Raw genomic sequence first — 20523 nt, 5'->3', positions numbered from 1 at the left:
ATTTCTGATATTGGTAATTTGTGTCTTCTTTTTTGTTGACTAGCCTGTCTAGAGGTCTATCAATTTTACTGCTTTCTCAAAGAACCAGCTTTTGGCTTGGTTGATTTTTTTTTTTTTCCTGTTCTTTTCCTGTTATTGATTTCATTGAATCCTCCTCCAATTTTTATTATTTCTTTTCTTCTGTTTGGTTTAGGCTTAAATTGCTCTTTCTCTGGTTTACTATGGTAGAAGCTTAAGTTATTGATTTTTGGATCTTCTTTTCTTATATATTTAATGGTATAAATTTTCCTCTAAGCACTGCTTTGGCTGCATCCCACAAATTTTATTGTTGTACCTTTATTTTCATGTAGCTCTTTCTTAAGTTATTCATATGTTGAGAAATTTTAAATAACTATTTTTTAAGTACTTTAGGAAAGTTTTGACCCAGATTTTGAAAACTTTTAAAGACCAAGAGCCGTGGTTTGATTCCCACATTTGCTGATAAACTCTCCCATGTTTGGTGGGTGGAAGTCCCTCTATTTCTTATTCTCTCTTAATTAATAATAGCCCAGGACTTGAAAGAGATAACTTTCTCATTAGTCCACCGTGCAGAAAAGCCAATCATTGTTTTTTATTGATTCTCTATCATGTGGACTAGCAAAAGAATTTACAACAAAATTCTATTAGTCTGTTTTCATGCTGCTAATAAAGACATACCTGAGACTGGGTAATTTATAAAGAAAAGAGAGGTTTAATGAACTCACAGTTCCACATGGGAGGGGAGGCCTCACAATCATGGCGGAAAGTGAAGGAGGAGCAATTGCATGTCTTACATGGTGGCAGTCAAGGGAGCATGTGCAGAGGAACTGCCCTTTATAAAACCATCAGACCTCATGAGACTTATTCACTATCACAAGAACACAGAAAAGACCTGCCTGCATGATTCAATTATATCCCACCAGGCCCCTCCCATGACATGTGGGGATTATGGGAGCTACAATTCAACATGAGATTTGGGTGGGTACACAGCTAAACCATATCAAATACAAAACAAGACAAAACTCTCTTGGGAGATTAAGAAGCTTTAACTGATGGTTCTGCAATTCAGTGCCTACATCCTAATTTCCTCTGAGCCCGGTTCTTCAATGTGCCTGAATTGGGCACTGACAACAGAGCAGTAAACAAGTCAAGCAAAAAAGCCAGCCCTCAGAATTTAGATTCTGGTCAGGAGAGCCAATTAGTTTTTGCAAATTCGTGCCCTGCTGCTCAAACTTGGGTTCACACACTAGCCACATTGACACCACCTTGGAATGTTAGAAATGCAGAGTCTCAGGCCCCTCCTCAGAACTTCTGAATCACAATTACACTTTAAGAGGATTCCTAAAAGATTCATGTACATGTTAGAGTTTGCAGAGTCTTACCCTAGATAATGTTAGATTGTGGTTATGCTGTGAAAAAGATGCTTGGGTTAGGAAGGATGGATCTACGTTTAATAGGCTTGTCCAGGAAAGCCTCTTAGAGGAGGCTGCCCTCGAGGGAGACTGAAAGGTAGAGCCTTATTCATCTAGACCCAGCCCTTTAGTCCCTTCAACCCCCACCCCCAGAATGGGGACAGCCCCTGCTTATGTGCTATACATTGTGAGCAGACAAGGAGCGTTTGGGGCTGAAGGCCAGGAACATAAGCCAAATAAAAGCTATCTCCCTTTTTTATTAAAAAAGAACAACATCAAAATATAAGTGATTTTAGTCTTTAACTAAAATACCCCTGGCCTATGAAAGGGGAAATAAAATATAATGTACTATTCCAGAAGATTCTGACTTCTGTCTTTGCCAAGAGTGTTTTTTGTCTTCAAAAAATAAATTGTTCCTGGAAAATTCTATTAGCTTTTGTAAATGTAGATGCAGAAGAATGATCAGAGGGTTTTAAATTTTAAAAATGCTGGGTAGATATTCTTTCTTGTTCTCCTATAATAGGCTCTAAACTTTAATGGTGCAAGTTTCTCACTTTTCCCTCAGTTGATCAATGTAATTGAGATTTTTCCTATTTATTGGAGTTGTCATGTTGTGGTCATATAATTATGCTGAGATATTAAATATGTCTTAGACACAAAAATTGTAAGTAAATACAATACAGAGGTACTTTGAGCTTATTTCCATATCATTAAACCACGTTTTACCCATAAGCAAAGTGCATTTCTCATAACTTGTAAGAAATATCTTGCCTCACCGTAGCACACATACTTAACATTCTTTTAAAAGCTACTCAATTTGACATCAGTATTTGAATTCTTCTATCACCAGGAAATTAGGGGACAGCAGAGTTGCAAATATCAATTTATAAATGTGCAGTTAGTAAGATTATAATTCTATTCTAAATGGCCATTCTGCCAATTAACATTTTTTTCAGGAGGCTGGGCATCATATTGAAAAATTTTACCTAAGTTAAGATTGCCTGGGGGCATTGGTTAAGAAAAGGTTAGAAAGCATAAATTTGTGTCCAAAGGTAAGTTCTTACATAGCAGCTGTTTCTATCAGTTACTTTGTTGCAATTAAGGTTTTGTAATAAATAATGCTGCTATTTTTTATTCCTGTGGCATTAAAATGTGTGAGGCTTATCAGTCTGGTAATTATGTAAATCCTAAAATAATTTATCCTTTTTAGTGTCTGGCAGTCTGACCCTGTTGGAGGTTATTGAACCACTGCTTGATGAGTATGTCAGTCAGTGTACCTTCTCATCCAGCAATCCCTGTATAACTAAGTGCAAGTCAACTCTTTTACAATACAGAAATTTATTGTTTAAGTGGTTCTGTTAGTATATAGACTTAGGCCACAGTCGTACTTTGTTGTTGTTAAAAACATGTCACTGTCAGCCAGGCACAGTGGCACATGCCTATAATCCCAGCACTTTGGGAGGCTGAGGCGGGTGGATCACCTGAAGTCAGGAGTTTGAGACCAGCCTGGGCAACATGGTAAAACCCTGTCTCTACTAAAAGTACAAAAATTAGCCAAGTGTGGTGTCAGGTGCCTGTAATCCCAGCTATTCCAGAGGCTGAGGCAGGAGAATCACTTGAACCTGGGAGGTGGAGGTTGCAGTGAGCCAAGATCATGCCACTGCACTCCAGCCTGGACGACAGAGTGAGACTCTGTCTCAGGAAAAAAAAAAAAAGCCACTGTCATTACCATAATTAAGAAAAAAGATAGTGAAATGACAAAATGAATATTACTTCTAATTTTAAAAAATTCCCCTGGCAGATTAAAATCTCTACTAACGACTCCAAACAATACTCTCAATTAGCTGGCTAATATTTTCTTTTTCTTTTCTTTTTGTTTTTACCACATAAAGACCGAAAATATATTTAAGAAGGGCATGTCCACAGAGCAGCATACAATTGCTTTAGTCTGTTCCATATTCCATAACCACAAAACTTCACAATTATAATTGAGGGGAAAATTTATTCTCTTGAAATCCTTTCAAGATTTTATTGAGAATCAGGTATTTAACAGGGACAGAAAAGCAGGCAAAGGCATTCTAGAACAGTTTTCAACAAGAATTAAAACTAAAAAAAAAAAGAAAAGTACGAGGATACCAAATTAAATTTTTAAAAACACTGTTTTCTGAGAATATTTGGACATTTTACCAAAATTGTGTTATCCTGATTGTTGGCATGAATATTCAGAGTTAACTGCAAACTTAATTGAATTCTTATTCTGAGACAGCCTTCCTATATATAATGGCAGGGACCACACCAGAGTCATTATAATCAACATACGTATTCATTACTCTCCTGTGGTTAAACCCCTTATACACAATTTTAAAAGCTTACAATGGCCTAGAAATGGTTCCGCAGGCTTTGCTGTGTCTTTAAGGTCAACATCTCCTCAGTGTCTCACCCATCCACCACCTTCCTCAGTTAGATTGCATGGGAGAGATGCCACTTAATGGTTACGTGGGAAAAGTTGTCTTCATCTAAAACTGAATGTAGGGAAAGCTCTTCTTTTCTGATACAAGTTTCTGATACCAGCTCTCATAAACCCGTCAAGCATCCATTTAGTCTTTCACTGTTAAAGTGAAAGGAAACTGTATTTTTTAAGCGAACGATGTCTACTCAGTGTTTATGCCTCACAATGAATTTGTTCCAAGTTCCTTTTCCCTTTCAATTTTGTCTCAGAGAGTTATTAAGCTTTCACATAATTAAGCCATGATCCCCGTCTGGGCCCACAGTAAGACTTGTGCACTCTCCACTTTCTCTTACAGAGTGTTTTGCTTTCATTCTTCCCTTCTAGAAAACATGCTTTACTAACAAGTGAAAGGCACTGATTGACAAGTGAAACAATATAAAGAAAGGTTTTGATGGAAATGTTTGTCAGTCACTCTGTGAAAGCATAATTTATGTGGCAACATTTTTAGCTAATGAAATGAACGTTGTAAAGCTCTAGATAAAAATGGCTACTGTTGCTATACCCATAAATGTTTTTTAGGACCCAGTGAAAAAACCCAAGTTATTTTTGAAACGTTAGGCCCATATGTGGGGACTGGTGAAATGGTCTCTCTGCTAATATAGTATCAAATGGCAGTGTATTTTTTATTTTTGTTTTTTGATTTCTTTCAGTTAAAACAACTTTATACTTCAGAATATATTCTGACGTATAGTCTTGAAACTACAGACTAAGTCTACTCATCCTAAGACTTACAGGACAATACACTTAAGAATCACATTGCTAATTCCCAAACAAAAATCAAACTGTCAGATAGCTTTTAGCCACATTTTTTAAAGTATAATTTGATTGTATGTTGAATTTTTGAGGTTTTAAACTCATCCTTATGATAAGATGAAAGGCCACATGATTGCTTTATTTTTGTTCAATTTTCTTTCACACTATCTTAGCCATATCATTACTTTTATGAAAATATAGCAGATATACTGACTGTCAAACAATTAGATGGTGTGTCTGCTGTCAATGATATTGCCTCCGGAGTTAAATTCTACTCATTTCCATTCTTCATGTACCTTCTGATGTTAAAAAAAAATTCTTAATTCTAAGTGATGCTCACTGCAATTTTAATGCAATGCAGACAGACTCCTTGTTGCAGCATTATTCTCTGCAATTCTATAGCAGTGCATTTTTGGTTATAGCAATTAATCCCCTTTGACTTGTATTATAGTATGTCTTCCAGGCTGTGAGTTATTTGAGTACAGGGACAGTCTCATCTGTCTTTGTTTCCCCTAGGACCTCTCACAGTGCGAGGCACAGAGTAAGTGTTCAGTTAAAAAAAAAATTAATTGAATTTCCTGCAAAAGGAATTAGTGCATTAAATTCAGTCATTCTGGGTTCTAGCTGCATCCTCCCCTATAAGTCCTTCCAACTATCTTTTGTTTAAAGAACAGCTAAAAACATCATCAGATCATACACTGGGTCAATAGTACAGTTCCATGGTTATGATATAGGCTTTGAGATCAGGCGCCCTGTGACAAATTGCAGCTGACCCACTTACTGAATAACTGGAGAATGCCCTCTCTGTTCCTTTGGGTCCCTCGTGAGTACCATGGCAGTGGTGACTGTAACAGTTTCACCTGGTTGCTGTGAGTCCTAAATAGGGCAATTCATGGAAACTTCTTAGTACCGTGCTTAGTATATTAGGTGGGACCTGTCAGTATTAGATATTTTTAATAAGAGAACTTAAAACCACAATTACCAAAGGCTAAGAATGGGCATTTGAGGAAACTGATATGAGGACAGTTACCTGCTTGTGAGAGAGAGACCAGTTCAAATCAGTTGTGCTGAGTATAGTCACTTGGAGAAATAGAGATTGAAAATGTGAAAGATATATTTCCTATTTTTCAATAATACCTAAATTTATTTATGCCACTTGTCACACAGGGCTATAATCATGCAGGATTATGATTTTTTTAACACTTTACACCATAATGACCTAATTTCAATGTATATTTGGTAGGTGTTAAACCAGTAAATGATAGATAATTCAAATTGTTAACATTAGTGCTTTAAAGTCAGTCACTATTAAAACCTAATTATTAGTTGAGAGGGTCTATGTTAGTGGACATGGAACTATCCCCCCAAAATGGAAGATATTTGTTCAAATTAAAATTAGAACATGTAGTTCATATATTCTAAATGAACATGTGTGCCTCTGTAATAATAACTTTATTATCACCAAGTTACAGGATAGAGTTTTAATTATGATCTTTATATCAGTAGAAGCCATGTATTTAGGATTAAAGACCTACTGCTTTAGCTAGTCTAGTTAAAGACTATGGCTTGATACATTCTGGGCTCCAACTTTTATAAAAACCAGAGAATACTTCTAATAACACTTTTCTAATTTCATGGTTCAGTGCACAGTCAGTAAAGATTTAAATAATTCAGAAAGAAAGCCTATTCTCTTTCTTTATTAGAAGTTTGAGTCAGGCAAATTCTTTGACATTTAATAGGTTTTTAACCCTTTTAATAACTTTTTATAATGAAATTTATTGGCTGTTGTTTTAAAGAAAGGGTCATTATATTAGTATGAATAGCAGTCACTAGTTTTTATGATTAGTTTTGAGACCTTGACCTTATGTGACTCAAAGTTTATAAAAGCATAAATGAGTGAGGGATGTTAATATTAACTAAATTAGGTATACCTAGAAATATTGAGACTATATATAATTACATCTATCCCATTATCTAACATGCTATAAAATTTTGGCAGACAAATATTTGAATCTTGTAATTGTTTTAAAGGAGCTTAAGGTCACTTACAGAGTCAGACACTTTAAAATAGCTGAAAGACATTGTAATTTTCCTAGAATGATTTTTCCAAGTTATTAATACCATGCTCAAAAGGAGAGGATTTCCAGCCTTTTCCTGTCTTCGTTTCATGCTATTTTAATGTTTTATAATGTATTATTTGAAAGGATTATTGGATGATTTTCATAATAAAATACTAATGTAAAAATTGTACTTTTCTTCAAGTCTCCAATAAGTTGGGGCATACAAATATTCTGCACAGGGAAGCTGTCTGGCTCAAGCAGAATATAAGGTTTTAATTTTGCTTCTTAAGATGTATTTTTAAGCTGAATGTCACGTGTATCTAATGATTTAAGTGCCTCTAAATGAACTCAAATATCAATGTTCTGAACTGATGTTAGGAAGTCAATATCCCACTTGACATCTCTATTTTTGCAAGCATCCCATTAACATTCCGTGGAAAAATATGAGAAAGCAACTTAAATTCCCAAGTTTAAATATGGTGTGAAGAAGCATTCTTGCTAGCTCATGCTGCTATGAATACACAGAGGTAGTTCTAGTAAGTGATCCGCTACTCCCAGACGGCATGTCTCCCAGTACGTACCAATTTTCTTATTACTTAACCTACACTTCCAATCCATTCTTTTTATTTCAATGCACACAATCCTTTGAAAGTATTCTAGAAATAAAGCACATTATTCAGTCCCTTCTCTGGGCACATCAAAACAAAGGAGATGTGAGCAAACAGTAGCATGTTTGATACACTTTTAATATAAAATCATAGCCCCTTGTGAACAAAACACTGCCTACACTTTGTAGCACAGATGCAAAAGTCATGATCTATACAAATACAAATAAAAGGCTTCGTTGATTCTAATCATAGGTAGACCCAGAGCACATTCATAAACTCCCCTTACCAGAGATGTAATTTGTAGGAACTGCTAATTCAGATGTTTTGGGAACCAGAGGGTGGACCACATGATCCCCAGAGCTCTTTTAGACAGGACAGACCCTTTAGTCCATGAGCCTCTCATGTCCTGCCATTATCTGCAGTTATGAGAGATGCACTTTGTCAAGTAAAAGTAAACTTTGCCTGTTGCCCATTTGCACATTTCCTTTATTTTCGCTGGGCAGGAAAGCCCTTTCAAGGGCTCACTGAAGCACGGTGTGTCAAACCTGGTAATATTGACGTTGATAGTTTAAGATTCACAGCAGGAAGCAAATGGCATTGGCATGAAGCAATCAGAAACGAGGTGGCTCAATCTGAGTAAAAAACATCTTTCCAACTGTGCAGTTAAAAGGCAACGCTATACCCCATAACCTCCTGGCCGAAGTTGTGATCCAAAAGAGAGATTATATGTACATAGTTGATGGAAAAGAATGCTGTCCTATGAACTGGAATACCTTTTTATACGTTAAAATGTTTTTGAACTTTGTATCTACCAGTTAGCCTATTAGCCTTGATCAGGGAGCTATTAAAACCCAGGTTATAAGTTCAACCTTTATCTGTGCCGTTGACTTTCTCTCAGTGAAACCCTGTGCTCTGTGACTGTAAGCTGCCCTGCTTATCCCAGGGAAGGTCCCCATAGATACAAGCTTTTGGCTGCCAGAATGTTTGGTCATAATTGTGTCAGTGGCTCACCAGGGACCAGAACTGGTCAGGGAAAGCAACTCAAGGATAATAACCGAAGAGAACCATCAGCGTGAGCAGCAACCACAAAAATGAATTCATTTGTGACAAAACGCATTCATAGTCTTTATCTTAGTTAATCCTCACAGTCATGTTTTAAGGAAGCATTTAAGGTCAGTACGCTCCTCTCCTATTTGTCTCCTTAAAACATCTCACTGTCCTAAAATATTTATTGTCTTGTCTGTCTCTTCCACTAGGAAGTGAGCTGCATCAGGGCACGAATTCCAACTACATGGTCACCACTGTGGACCAGGTACCTAAGACAGTGCCTGGCACATAGCAGGCACTCAATAAATATTTGTTGGTGAAAAATTATCCTCTTTTTATGAGGTGAAAAATGAGGGTTAAAGAAGTTAAAAGTAAGACAACTCATTAGAAACAGTGGCAGCTAGGTGTCATGAACAGTGTTGCCTCCACAATAGCACATGGCCCCCCTCTCCTTTAGAGAAAGGAAAAAAATCGAATAAAATGGAGTAAAATTGCTTTTTCAGTTGTTTATAAATATAAATCCAGATGCATACACTAGAGCAACTAAGACACTTCTTTCTGGATCTGCTGGATGTGGCAGCAATTGCAGTGGAGTTCTGCAGAGGAGGCTAGGCAAGGGCACTAAGGGTGTTAACAGGTTCAGGGTCCCCCTTCTCTCTGTTGCTTGCTGCTCTTCAATATCTGATCTTTGGTTCATCCCTGGGAGACAATGTACAAACAAACAAACACCAAAACTGGTGACATGGTTTTTAGCCAGTGTGATTTTTAGCCATCACTTTTAAGACTCTTCAGTGATGTTTTGCTCTGAACACACCACATTCCTTGAGTAATAAGGGGCCCATCTGTGGAAGAAGCCACAATGGAGAGACCTCAGTGTGAAGGAGTAAGATGGTCAGGTAATGTAGAAGTCAGGCAGTGTGAGCACTGGCTTCTGAGGCAGTTTTAATCTTCTCTGAAGATGGTGGTTCTAGAGAGTACTATGGCTGTCCATTTGGCAAATATCTAATAAATTGTGCTCCAGTGTTCTTACTTTCCTGTGATAAATTGTTTTATAATGACTAATTACCCTAACTAAATTACAGGTATTCTATTGTAGCGTACTGTAAAGAAAGCTGAACCCTACTTGTTGCTATTGTCTTTTGAAAGAAAAGCAAAGATTCCAAATATTAAATACAAAAACAATTTTGTTTTTGGAAATGCAGAGTTGAAATCAAGTTATTCTAAATTAAAATACTGAGGATAAAAATACATTTTTATAAAAATGTCCAACCTTTCTTTTGAACCTCACTTGTCTCAATCTTTAAAAATATAGCAAGTTCTGTGCATATGTATTTTTCCAAATTTTCCCTCTTTCATTGTTAATTATCAGTGTTCAGTGCAACTAATTGAAGTCTAATAGCAAAAATCTTAAAATAAAGTTTATTTAAAGTGCACATTTCTACATAATAAATAGATCACAAGAAGGTCACGTAAAAACGATTTATTTAATGTGTTTGGACAACAAATAATTAAGCTCTCTCGGAAATGCATTTAGGAAAATAATAAATAAATTTTGATTATTAAATTTCCCCACACATTTATTCTGTTGTATACATTTACATATTAATTGAATCCCTGGCAAAAATATGTAATCAAATTGGGGACTTAAATAATGTCAACATTTACATTCTTCTCATAGACTCTTAGAGTGCATTATTCCTAAGAAAAATGAAACCGCTTTGCCTTCCCGCCCTAATTAATCATGCAGGCCTGCATGGACAGCCAAGAGCAAGGCTCAGAAGTTTTTCTTAAGGTGCTATGAACGGTGTGTGTTTGATAGTGTGTATAAAAGGGACCGAGAGGAAGCACTTGTCACAGCTAAAGCCAGCAGGGTCTCCTTATTGCCCTGGGGAAAGCACTCCACAGCTCAGAGTGTCAAATGCTGACAGACAGGGGTAAATGGACGGGCTTCAGAGATTCCTCACGTTCTCCTGCTCCTGCTGCAACTGGCAGCCTTCCAGGCCTTGCCTGCAAAGACCACAGAAAGCAGCAGCTGGTGAGCCACATTAGCAAATAAGGCCTCAGGGCTACCCATGTTCCAGCGCTCTGTGCACCAACTGCTATTCACTCTAACAGCTGGATCAGAGCAGAGCCAGCCGAGGCGGTGGTGCAGTTTTATGTGTACAACTGTTTTGATATAGATTGTCTGCTAGAGGCAGAGATAATGATAGCTTTCAAGGCTGGTGTGTTGGACGAGGAAGGATGCAGATATTTGAAGGAGGAATACAGACTCTGGAAGGATTGTGAAGCACACAGAGTTTTAAACACTGAAAGGCAGGCCCTCCATCATTCTGGTGCCATTCAAGTATGTGATTTTAACACTATTTCATCACTAACATGACTAATGTTATTCCAAGGATTTTTTTTTTTCACCATTCTGGTTACACCAAAATCTTACTCATTTTTTAAAAATAATAACCTGAGTTGAGCAACAGGGTTTTTATTTTTCTTTTGCTTTTCAAAGAAAATCCAAGGAGCCAGTCACGGTGGCTCACGCCTGTAATCCCAACACTTTGGGAGGCCGAGGTGGGTGGATCACCTGAGGTCAGGAGTTCAAGACCAGCCTGACCAACATGGTGAAACCCTGTCTTTACTAAAAATACAAGTAGCTGGGTGTTGTGGCACATGCCTGTAATCCCAACTACTCAGGAGGCTGAGGCAGGAGAATCACTCGAACCTGGGAGGCGGAGGTTGCAGTGAGCCAATGTCGTGCAATTGCACTCTAGCCTGTGTGACAGAGTAAGAGTCCATCTCAAAGAAAAAAAAAAGAAAGAAAATCAAAGGAAAGAAAGTGAAAACATATGCTGAAATATGTAGCTAATATTGTGCCTCATGTTTGCACCTTGAGCTCTGTCCTCAACGTGGCACTCTTCAGCTCTAGGTAACCAGACAAGGGGAGAAAGGAACATGGCCTTAGCATCAAGGCAGGTCATGAGGGACAATACATAACTTCAGCTTTGGCTTCCTAACTGATTTTAATGGGACTTTTGTTTTGCATTAATTGGAAAAATTGAAATCTTCTCTTCATCATTATAATACCCCTTCATATTTTAATTGACAATGGTCATCAATAGCAATGTAAATTTTTAGGAAACAGATCTGACTTCCAAAAAAGTGAAACCTAGCACCCATTTTCAAATGGACAGAGTTTTGCAAATGGTGAGATAAATATTAAGAGCCAAGCAACACTAAAATGCCAATGACATGCAGGACATTTTGCCAAGAAAATGTGAAGTTCATTAGGCTTGAAAATAAACAAAATGAGGAACACACACATGAGAAATTACCTTTGAGACATTTGAGCCCTAGAATTTAGCAAATGAAGTTCCTAAAAGATTAAGGATTTATAACAACTATTTCTGTGAAGCTGGCATCATCAATTCTAATTGTACCAGACCTAAACATCTATTCAGTGTTAACTCAAGAAATATGTATTGAGTTCCTACTACGTGCCAAGATCTGTTCTAGATACTAGGGCTATAATGGTGAACAAAATAAATTCTCTCCCAGCTTTTTAAAGTTTATAATCTGTTAGGGTGTGTCAGTTAGGATTATGTTGGGCTGCCTATAACAGAAAACCCCAAATGTCAGTAATTCTGCAATGACAGACATTTACTTCCCTTTCACTCCCACTGTAAGTAGGTTGTCCAGGCTCCAGAATAATCATACCCTCAGCCTCCTTTCTTGTGCCTTCAGCGTCCTTATGGTGCCATGTCTTGGTCCAAGACATTTTCCCTAGCTCTCTCCATCACCTCCACGTTTTTGCCAGCAGGAACTTGAAAAAAAAAAAAACAAAGGAAGGTGAGCCCCTCCCTTCATGGAGACTTCTTGGAAGCACCACACGAGGATTCCGCTTACATTTCATTGTCACAGGGCCATGCATAGCTGCAAAGGAAGCTACAAATGTCCTCCTTGAGCCAGCTAGAGGGGCCCATTTTTCAGCACAAAAGGAAAATGAGTGTAGGAGGGTAGCTTGAGGTTTCTGCCACAAAGGGAAACGGACATTAATCAAGTCTTTTCATCTTGTGACTAAGAAGTTCCCAGGAAAAAAGAAAAATCATCAGACTAGTTAAAGTCAGTTTATACTGATGAATTCATTTCCTTAGTTACACACTGACACAGCAAATATTGTTTGAATATCTAGAATACCATTTAACTAAACGATATCTCAAGAGGGATTGAAAAATGCATTAGTCATGAACTAATCAAGGAGATTATTATCTAGAAGGTACATACATGTTAAAGAAATAAGTTTTAAAGTGGTGTCCCATAAAGAAAGTATAAACAAAATGCTTTGGCAATTCAGAATAAGAAGGTTCTTGGAGCCTTATAGATAAGCTGACTTTTGAACTTGACTTTAAAGTATATTTAGGGTTTGGATATATGAAGATGGTAAAGGCAGCATGGAATTGTGGGGAAAGTACAAGTATGTAAAAAAAGTATATTTCATTTTTACTTCAGTCTTTGTTGATAGAAAGATCTGAGATCATTTAACCTCTCTGTGGGCTTGTGCAAAGCAGCTATTCCTACATGGCTCCCTCAAAGGGAAGTTACAAGGATCAATAAGTAAAAGTACTGGGCAAACCACAAATCACTGAGCAAAGTATGGGGTTTTTCCTCTCTTTTTAACAACTTTAGACAGCAAATTCTCGGAAAATAGTAATTGAATAATGACAGAGCAGCGTAAATAAAAACACATGATTAAGGAAGAGAGATTTAGGTAAAAAAGGAGCAATTGGATTTGACTGAACAATAGAGTAGACGAAGGATGGTTATAGGTGTGAGTTTCATTTGGAAGGTTTCATGTCATGCTGAACAGTTTGGATTTAATTTGGGGGACAGATGTCATTGGAGAATTTTTGAGCCCATGGCTCATGAAGATTAATTTTGTACCACTCTTTGGGGTAGATGTAAAGAGACCAATTTTAGTTAAGCAGCTATTGCAAGTGAAAAGATAATGAAGGCCTGGATAGATGAATGGGTGTGGAAACGGGTGGAAGGGCAGATGGAAATAATTGATGTTTCAGGGTAGACCCAACAGAACTCACAAGAGTTTGGTAGAAAAGGAAAGAGTCAAAAATGACTGCAACATTTTGAGTAGAGGTGACAAGGAAGATGAAGGTGTCATCAACAGATAATGGTCAGACAGAAAAAAAATAGATTTGAGAAAGAAAACTTTGTTCACATTTCTAGCAAGAATGATGTCCAAGTAGTAATGTCTCACAAGCAATTGCAGAATTAGGCTTGGAATTTGGGTCAGAATTGTACATTTTAGTTGAAAACATTTCCCATTAATAAAACCATGGCAAATTTTATCTGGGTGGAAGAAATGTGACTCAGAATAACATGTTAAGGAATCACTTAGAGGTGGGACGTTGTAGAAAAAAGAGAAGTCAGTGAAGGGGTTGAGAAGAATCAGAAAGAACAACCATTGCAATTAAGCATGACAAGTGAATTATTCAAAATAAATTTAAAATATTGGTGATTAACAGGAAATAATATTCTGCTACTTCAGGTTTTGTATTTGACATGACGGAGCTGTAGCCAATCAATATCTTTACAGCAGGAAACCAATAGTCAAAACATTAGCTTACTTGCATGATCTAACTAATTATTCATATTTTCAGTAATCAAACTTTATCGAGTTTAATTTTCCCCATATCATACATTAGGCAGTGTTTAATACTGAACTGTCTTTTAGGAAAACAAGGTAAGTGGAAATACTCCTCCTAATTCAGAAATGTTGCCATGGGTAGATCCCACTGTTTGTAAGTGCATCTGAGGACTGAAGACACAGATATGCTCCCTCATTTGTGCTTGCCGTGCTCCACACAGGAAAAGTGTGCTTTGATTTGGTATTCAAGCTGTCTGCCTGACCTAACACCACTGGTGACAGGATACATTGAACTAATGATGAGACTGTGGAAAGAGAGGTACCCTCTTGAGTACTTCACCATCCTTACCCAGATTGATACTTTACTCTTCCATAGCCACACCCACCTTCTTCTCCTTCCATTGCAAGAGTGGGAATGCAGATTTTAGTGTCCAGAGATCTACACACTACACAAATTAACATGAGAAAACATCTTGGAAGATTGCAAGACAGGGGAGGAGAGAAAGTGCGATAAAGTGAAGATTGCTTCAAGCTTTTGGAACACTTTTAGTTGTAGTCATAAATCTGGAACTCCATATGAAAATTAATTTAGAAACCATCCTCTCTGATATATTAAAACCACAAGATTTCTGAAAGGATAAGAAGAAATGGGCTCAAAACAGACATGTTACAGACTGTACGTGTTTTGTAACTTGGGATTTATGTGAAGGAGAAATAAAGATAGCAATTAGTTACATACTTTTGGAAAGATCATTTAGTTGAAGTATGATTTCGCTACTAAATGCTTTTCATTTACAAGGCTATAAAACATATAAGTTGGAATATGCACATTAGTGCTTTATTTGGTTCAGGGTTGGGAAAGAAGACTGCCCCCTGTAGGATAGTGTCCACTTACAGGTAGCCATTACTCTGTGCCCATAATGGGAGCTGTTCTGCATGCTAAGGGTCTAAAAACATACAGGACTTGAGGACATTTGACAGTAGGCCTGAAAAGAAATTTAGTATACACTGTCTCTTCCGTGTATTTTTAAAAATCAGTCCTAATTTTCATGGTACCCTCTGTCCTTGGCACAACTTAAAGGATATCAGTGAAAGTTAGTATTATTTCATAAAGAAGATCAGATTGTAGAAGTTACATGTACATCTAAGAAGAGGCAACAACCATTTTAGTAAATGTGACTGAAGGCAACATGAATGGGCTAGATAAAACCATTGTTGATTTGGGTAGACAACATTTGAAAAGGCATTTTTAAGTATCTTTAATTAACTGTAATCCTTTTTATGGAATATGTAAAATGTTGAATCAGCTGCTTAATACAGTGGGAAGTATCAAAGACTGGAATTAGGAGAGGTGGGTTTTATCTTTGGTTTTGGTCAAGTCATTTGATCTCTTTGGGTTTCACTCCTTCATTTATTCATTTATAATTATTTATATACTTATTCCACAAACATTCAACAAGCTTGCACTATCATCACCCCCTCCCAGTTTTCCTCTTCCGTAGACTGACAGTGTCACCAAGAGCCTTTGCAGCTCTTGCATGCACCATTGAATAGTAAAAGCTGCTTTATGAGGGACATCACAGAAAGGAGAATCCTGAACTACTTTTGAAGGCTTGGAGGAATACAGTTTGGATAATGGAAAAAACGTGGGTTCGGACTTAGAAAAGGCAGGTACAAATCATGAGGCCAGCCAAAGGTCTAGGATACCTTGAACTGTGCGTGAAGACTGAGAAGTAACCAAAGTTGGAAAGGAGCTAAAGGAGTGAAATTGACTAATAAGAGGCCTCATGGTGGAGGCAGTAAATGTGTTCCAGAGAAGAACACAGGGCCCACATGGGGGCTGTGGACAGCCTCAGTTTTAGCTTTAGGTGAATCTAACTAGATTGGTAAAATGACTACAGGGAAAATGGTGTAAAATGATTTTACTATCATAAAAACAAAAACAAGAACCTATGACTAGGTTACTTAATTTGCCTTCACAGTATTTTCACGTCACAATAACATTTGCAGACAGGTCATTGCTAAACATCTGATACTTTGTGGGATTTTCTTTTCTAATGAAACAGAATAAGGTAACATTATTACCTTTTCACTTCCAACGTGTAACTTTAACCATATATCTTTTTTCCTCACAGTTTTCTTGTTTTTCTCTCTTGTTTTGTGTGCCCTCTACCCGCCTGAATTCCTCAACCCCTCTCAGGATGAAAAAACTGAGCTGCTCCAATAAGCACCATGAAATATTCTCCATTATTTTAAGTTTGAAAATGCCAGAGAAATGTTAAGTGAAATTCTCCATACTCCTCTTATACCATACCTTTGACCTCTAGATACCTTATAAGCTTCATCCTCCAATGCTTTTAATTCTAATCCTTGCAGAGACAAAATTCATTGCTTGAATTACAAGAGTGAGTCTCATTAAGGCTAAAAACCAGTGACTCAGATAGCATAATGGATTAATATGTTGACCTTGCAATTTTAGAGCTTTACTTTCAAGTCTGACTGTGCAGTCATTTCAATAGTCAATTAATAATTGGTTAATACCAGCCTATCAGTGTTTTGAATCTGGTAGTTAGGAGATCATTTGGGCTAGTAATACCCTGTAAAGCTTTAAACTGAGTACAAGAGTACACTTATTAACTCCCAAAGCCTTTCTTAAATGATGAAGATAAAACAAACAGGGTTTAATGAATTGTTGTGAATATTGTAATCACTAATAATTGAATAATTTTGACAGACACTCTAATGAGCATCAACATCTTGAGACTTACGTTATATAAATATGATCATGCTGTAATATACAAATACATATGTAAATAATATATTTCTATATTTCACTAGTGTAGAAAGACTGTAAATATAATTAATCACATCTTGAGTAATGAAGTATGATGCTAACTGGATTCTCAAATTCCAGTCTTTTGTAGTCTTATGCTATCCTTTATGGTGATATATACTTTTAGGATTATTTTACCCCAGATAAAATAAATGTGTATGTAACTCAGCAGAACATCTGGAAATCTAAAGAATTATTACTTTTTTGCCCAAAACATATTTGTTAAAATTACTCCTTTCCTATTTATTTATTTATTTATTTATTTATTTATTTATTGTAGATGCCAGATATACGAAACCCAGAAGGAACTCAGTACAGTTCCCATCCTCAGATGGCAGCCATGAGACCAAGGGGCCAGCCTGCAGACATCAGGCAGCAGCCAGGAATGATGCCACATGGCCAGCTGACTACCATTAACCAGTCACAGCTAAGTGCTCAACTTGGTTTGAATATGGGAGGAAGCAATGTTCCCCACAACTCACCATCTCCACCTGGAAGCAAGTCTGCAACTCCTTCACCATCCAGTTCAGTGCATGAAGATGAAGGCGATGATACCTCTAAGGTATGAATAAGTTATTTTTAGGACCTATGGGAGACTATTCTTAGGCACCTTCTTTGACCTGTGCTGGGTACAAGTTTATATCATCCATGTGAGAAACATTGGAGGGAGACACCTGCTTTGTTAATGAAGCATGAGGTTACAAACATACTGGATTAAACCACCTGCTTGTCCAATTACACTTTAAAGCCCCTGAGAAATCCTTTAAATATAGATGTGTTAAGTGTAAAAGTTGTTTGTGCCCACAGAAGGTTGGGCCTGTATATTCAATGTACCATTTTAAGAAGGCAGTATACTGGGGTACAATGAAGGTCGTGTGTGTGTGTGTGTGTGTGTGTGTGTGAGAGAGAGAGAGAGAGAAAGAGAGAGAGAGACAGAGAGAGAGAGGAGATGTATGGTGATGATGTTAGATGAAACCTTTGTGGCCACCTGACCCAACCATTTCATATTGAGGATGTGGAAAGTAAGTGCCAGGGATATTAGATGACTCCTTTCCTGGGTGATTCATTGCATACCTTTTGTTAACTCCTTACCAATATAGTTGTTTATTTGTGTGTCTGTCACCAGCAGAGCCATTCTTTTAAGTTATCTGAATAGGAAGATGGGTTTTATGTCAGCCACCTTTTCTTCTTTTTACCATTGTGAGAATTTTGTTTTTGGAAAATTAAACTGTAAACATGCTACCAAAAGCAGCGCTGTGCAATCCTGATATACACGGTTAACTTTCTAGTAACTTCGCTAAATTTTTTCAGTCCAGATAGTGATTCATCGATTTATTTAGCCTGATGACAAAGATAAGATTGCTGCATTGACTATATTTTCCTATTGTTTGTATTCTTGATGTTCTGGCATTTGGAGCCTTAATCCTGGAAATTCAGGGCTAGCTAATTTTTAGAGATTGCAGACGACACTCTGCTAGCTCCCTTTCTATAAACAAGCCAACAATTCACAGCTGCACCCCAAAACATCTCCTTTAAAAACTCTCACATATGAAGCCAGTATTCCCTCTACCCTACATCGCCCCTAGGCTAAGTGTCGGACAACTAGGGATCACTCCTTACAGCCCATAGCCCGCCAAAGTTATTCAAACTATCCAGTCCTAGGCTTACTCAGCATGCCAGCCTGCCTTGCCTATTCCTGCCCACAAAATCCCCAGTAAAGGCTCTGGGCATGCTCTGTCTTCTCCCTCTTTCTGTCTCCTGGCCAACCTGGGTACTTCCCTAGGTGGCCCTGTGGGCTGTGCTGTGCCTTCTCTTTCCAGGGATCTATGAATGGAAACTTCTTCCTCACAATCATCATTTCCACGTTTTCTGTCTTACCATACCTGACTGAAACAAATCCCAAGTACGTTTTAGAACAGCTGCAGAATCTAACACTGCCCAAGCCAATCCCTCCATCCTTACTGTCTCTCCCTGTTGTCAGTGAGTCAGCCTCTCATGAGTTAGGTGAAAAGGCAGGAGGAAACTAATTGATATTCATAAATAATTGACTGGGTTGCTGAAAGCCTTGCCTTTAGCTGACCATTTCCAGGGCAATAATTTTCTTCAGAAAATACAGGTTATTCCAATGGCTCCAGGTACTCATTGGCTGTTAGATTACACCTAATGGCCAATGAGTACCTGAACCCAAATGTGAACACTAATAATTTGTTTGTGGACAGTGATTTAGATGTTGATTATGCATGAATAATTCAAGTCAATTTGCTAAACACAGATGATATGTACTATATTGTAAGGTGAAAAAAATTAATGTTCTGCTCATAGTAAAGATCAATTTTTGTATCTGGATTGTGTCTTTATCAGTATTCATTCCTGACATTTCAGGAAATTAAATGCAAAATTAGTAGCATCCTCTGACAGTAAATTGTATACCGGATTATTCCTAATTACAATAACATTTTTCACAGTCTTCCACTTATATGAGTAGAAGAGTAGGTAGAAATCTGAAATTCATAGAATTAACATTCATGGGTTCTGCCATTTGCTATTAACCTGTTAGGTCCATATTTTATAATTTTGCTAAAGCATGAATTTACATGTTTCCATACTGATATGAAACTTTGCCAGTGGGTATCCTATTCAATCATTCAATATCCACATCTTGAAATAATTTATAACTCTTCATTTTAGTGGACTGTGTAAGCATTGCATAGTAAAACTCATATTCTATAGTGATAGATTATTGAATGATCAATGCAGGAAAGTTTAGGGATTGATTTCTAAGACTGCACCCATTAAAATGACTTTTTTATCTCCACAAGCATTCACACAAAGTCATGTTAAGTTTAAGTGTATTTTCCATCTCAAGAAAAGTAACCCTTCATTCCAATTCTATACACTGTTTTTCACCTTGTCTCCAATTCAAATCCTCCTACTCATTTATTTGAGTTATATTATTATATTTATTTAAGCTAGAAAAATCCTCTGATGAAAATGTTAAAGCATTCTTCATTACAGTTAAGGATTAAACTGGATTTTTTCCTTTATATGTGAGTAGGATTTATGTGGAATGTTGTAGTGCAACAGCTCCAGTTAAATGTGAAATAGCATTAAGTCAAAAAGATCATTTAAATCATTTCTAACAAGTGAACTAAACAAGAATATTTAGTTCCACACCAGAAAAAGCTTTTAAAGCTTTCCTCTTAACACTTTGTGCTGTCTTTAAGCAATTATATATTGATTCCAGCTCATCTAATTGAACAATTAAATGAAATAAGTCTGTTTTGACAGACAGGAATATTGTAAATACATCAGTAAAATAAATTATCACCTTATAAACACTACCCATGATTTTGATTGCTAGGAAACTGTGTTGACAGCCTTAAGTCATAATGAGACACAGTAAAGCATCAAAGAAATACAAACTTAGGCAGCTTGTGGTTCTAAGCCTGTAATCCCGTATTTGTAATATAAGAAATACTTTAAGACACATAAAGTATCTGACATTACAAGCACATTTTTGGCACAGTTTTCTCTTTAAGGAAATTGTGGGTAAGAATCACATTATATATTTTTCTATCCTTTTACTTTCTGCTTTTCTGTTGAAAATATTCATGTTTTATCTGAGTGTCT

At 37.0% G+C, this 20523-nt stretch overlaps 1 protein-coding gene across 2 annotated transcripts in view; it reads left to right on the top strand.

The window, feature by feature from the left end:
• The window catches only part of TOX (thymocyte selection associated high mobility group box), a 305743-nt gene that overhangs the window by 243431 nt on the left and 41789 nt on the right, over positions 1–20523 (top strand). For both annotated transcript variants that reach the window (XM_519777.9, XM_009455429.5), the window contains one exon: positions 17174–17455. In XM_519777.9, the coding sequence (XP_519777.2) occupies positions 17174–17455 (282 nt within the window). The remainder of the gene's footprint in view (positions 1–17173; positions 17456–20523) is intronic.

The sequence above is a fragment of the Pan troglodytes genome, chromosome 7 (genome assembly GCF_028858775.2).
Source record: "Pan troglodytes isolate AG18354 chromosome 7, NHGRI_mPanTro3-v2.0_pri, whole genome shotgun sequence".
Classification (NCBI taxonomy): Eukaryota; Metazoa; Chordata; class Mammalia; order Primates; family Hominidae; genus Pan; species Pan troglodytes.
The sequence above is the reverse complement of the archived record's forward strand: the minus strand, read 5'-3'. Positions and strand labels throughout refer to the sequence as shown.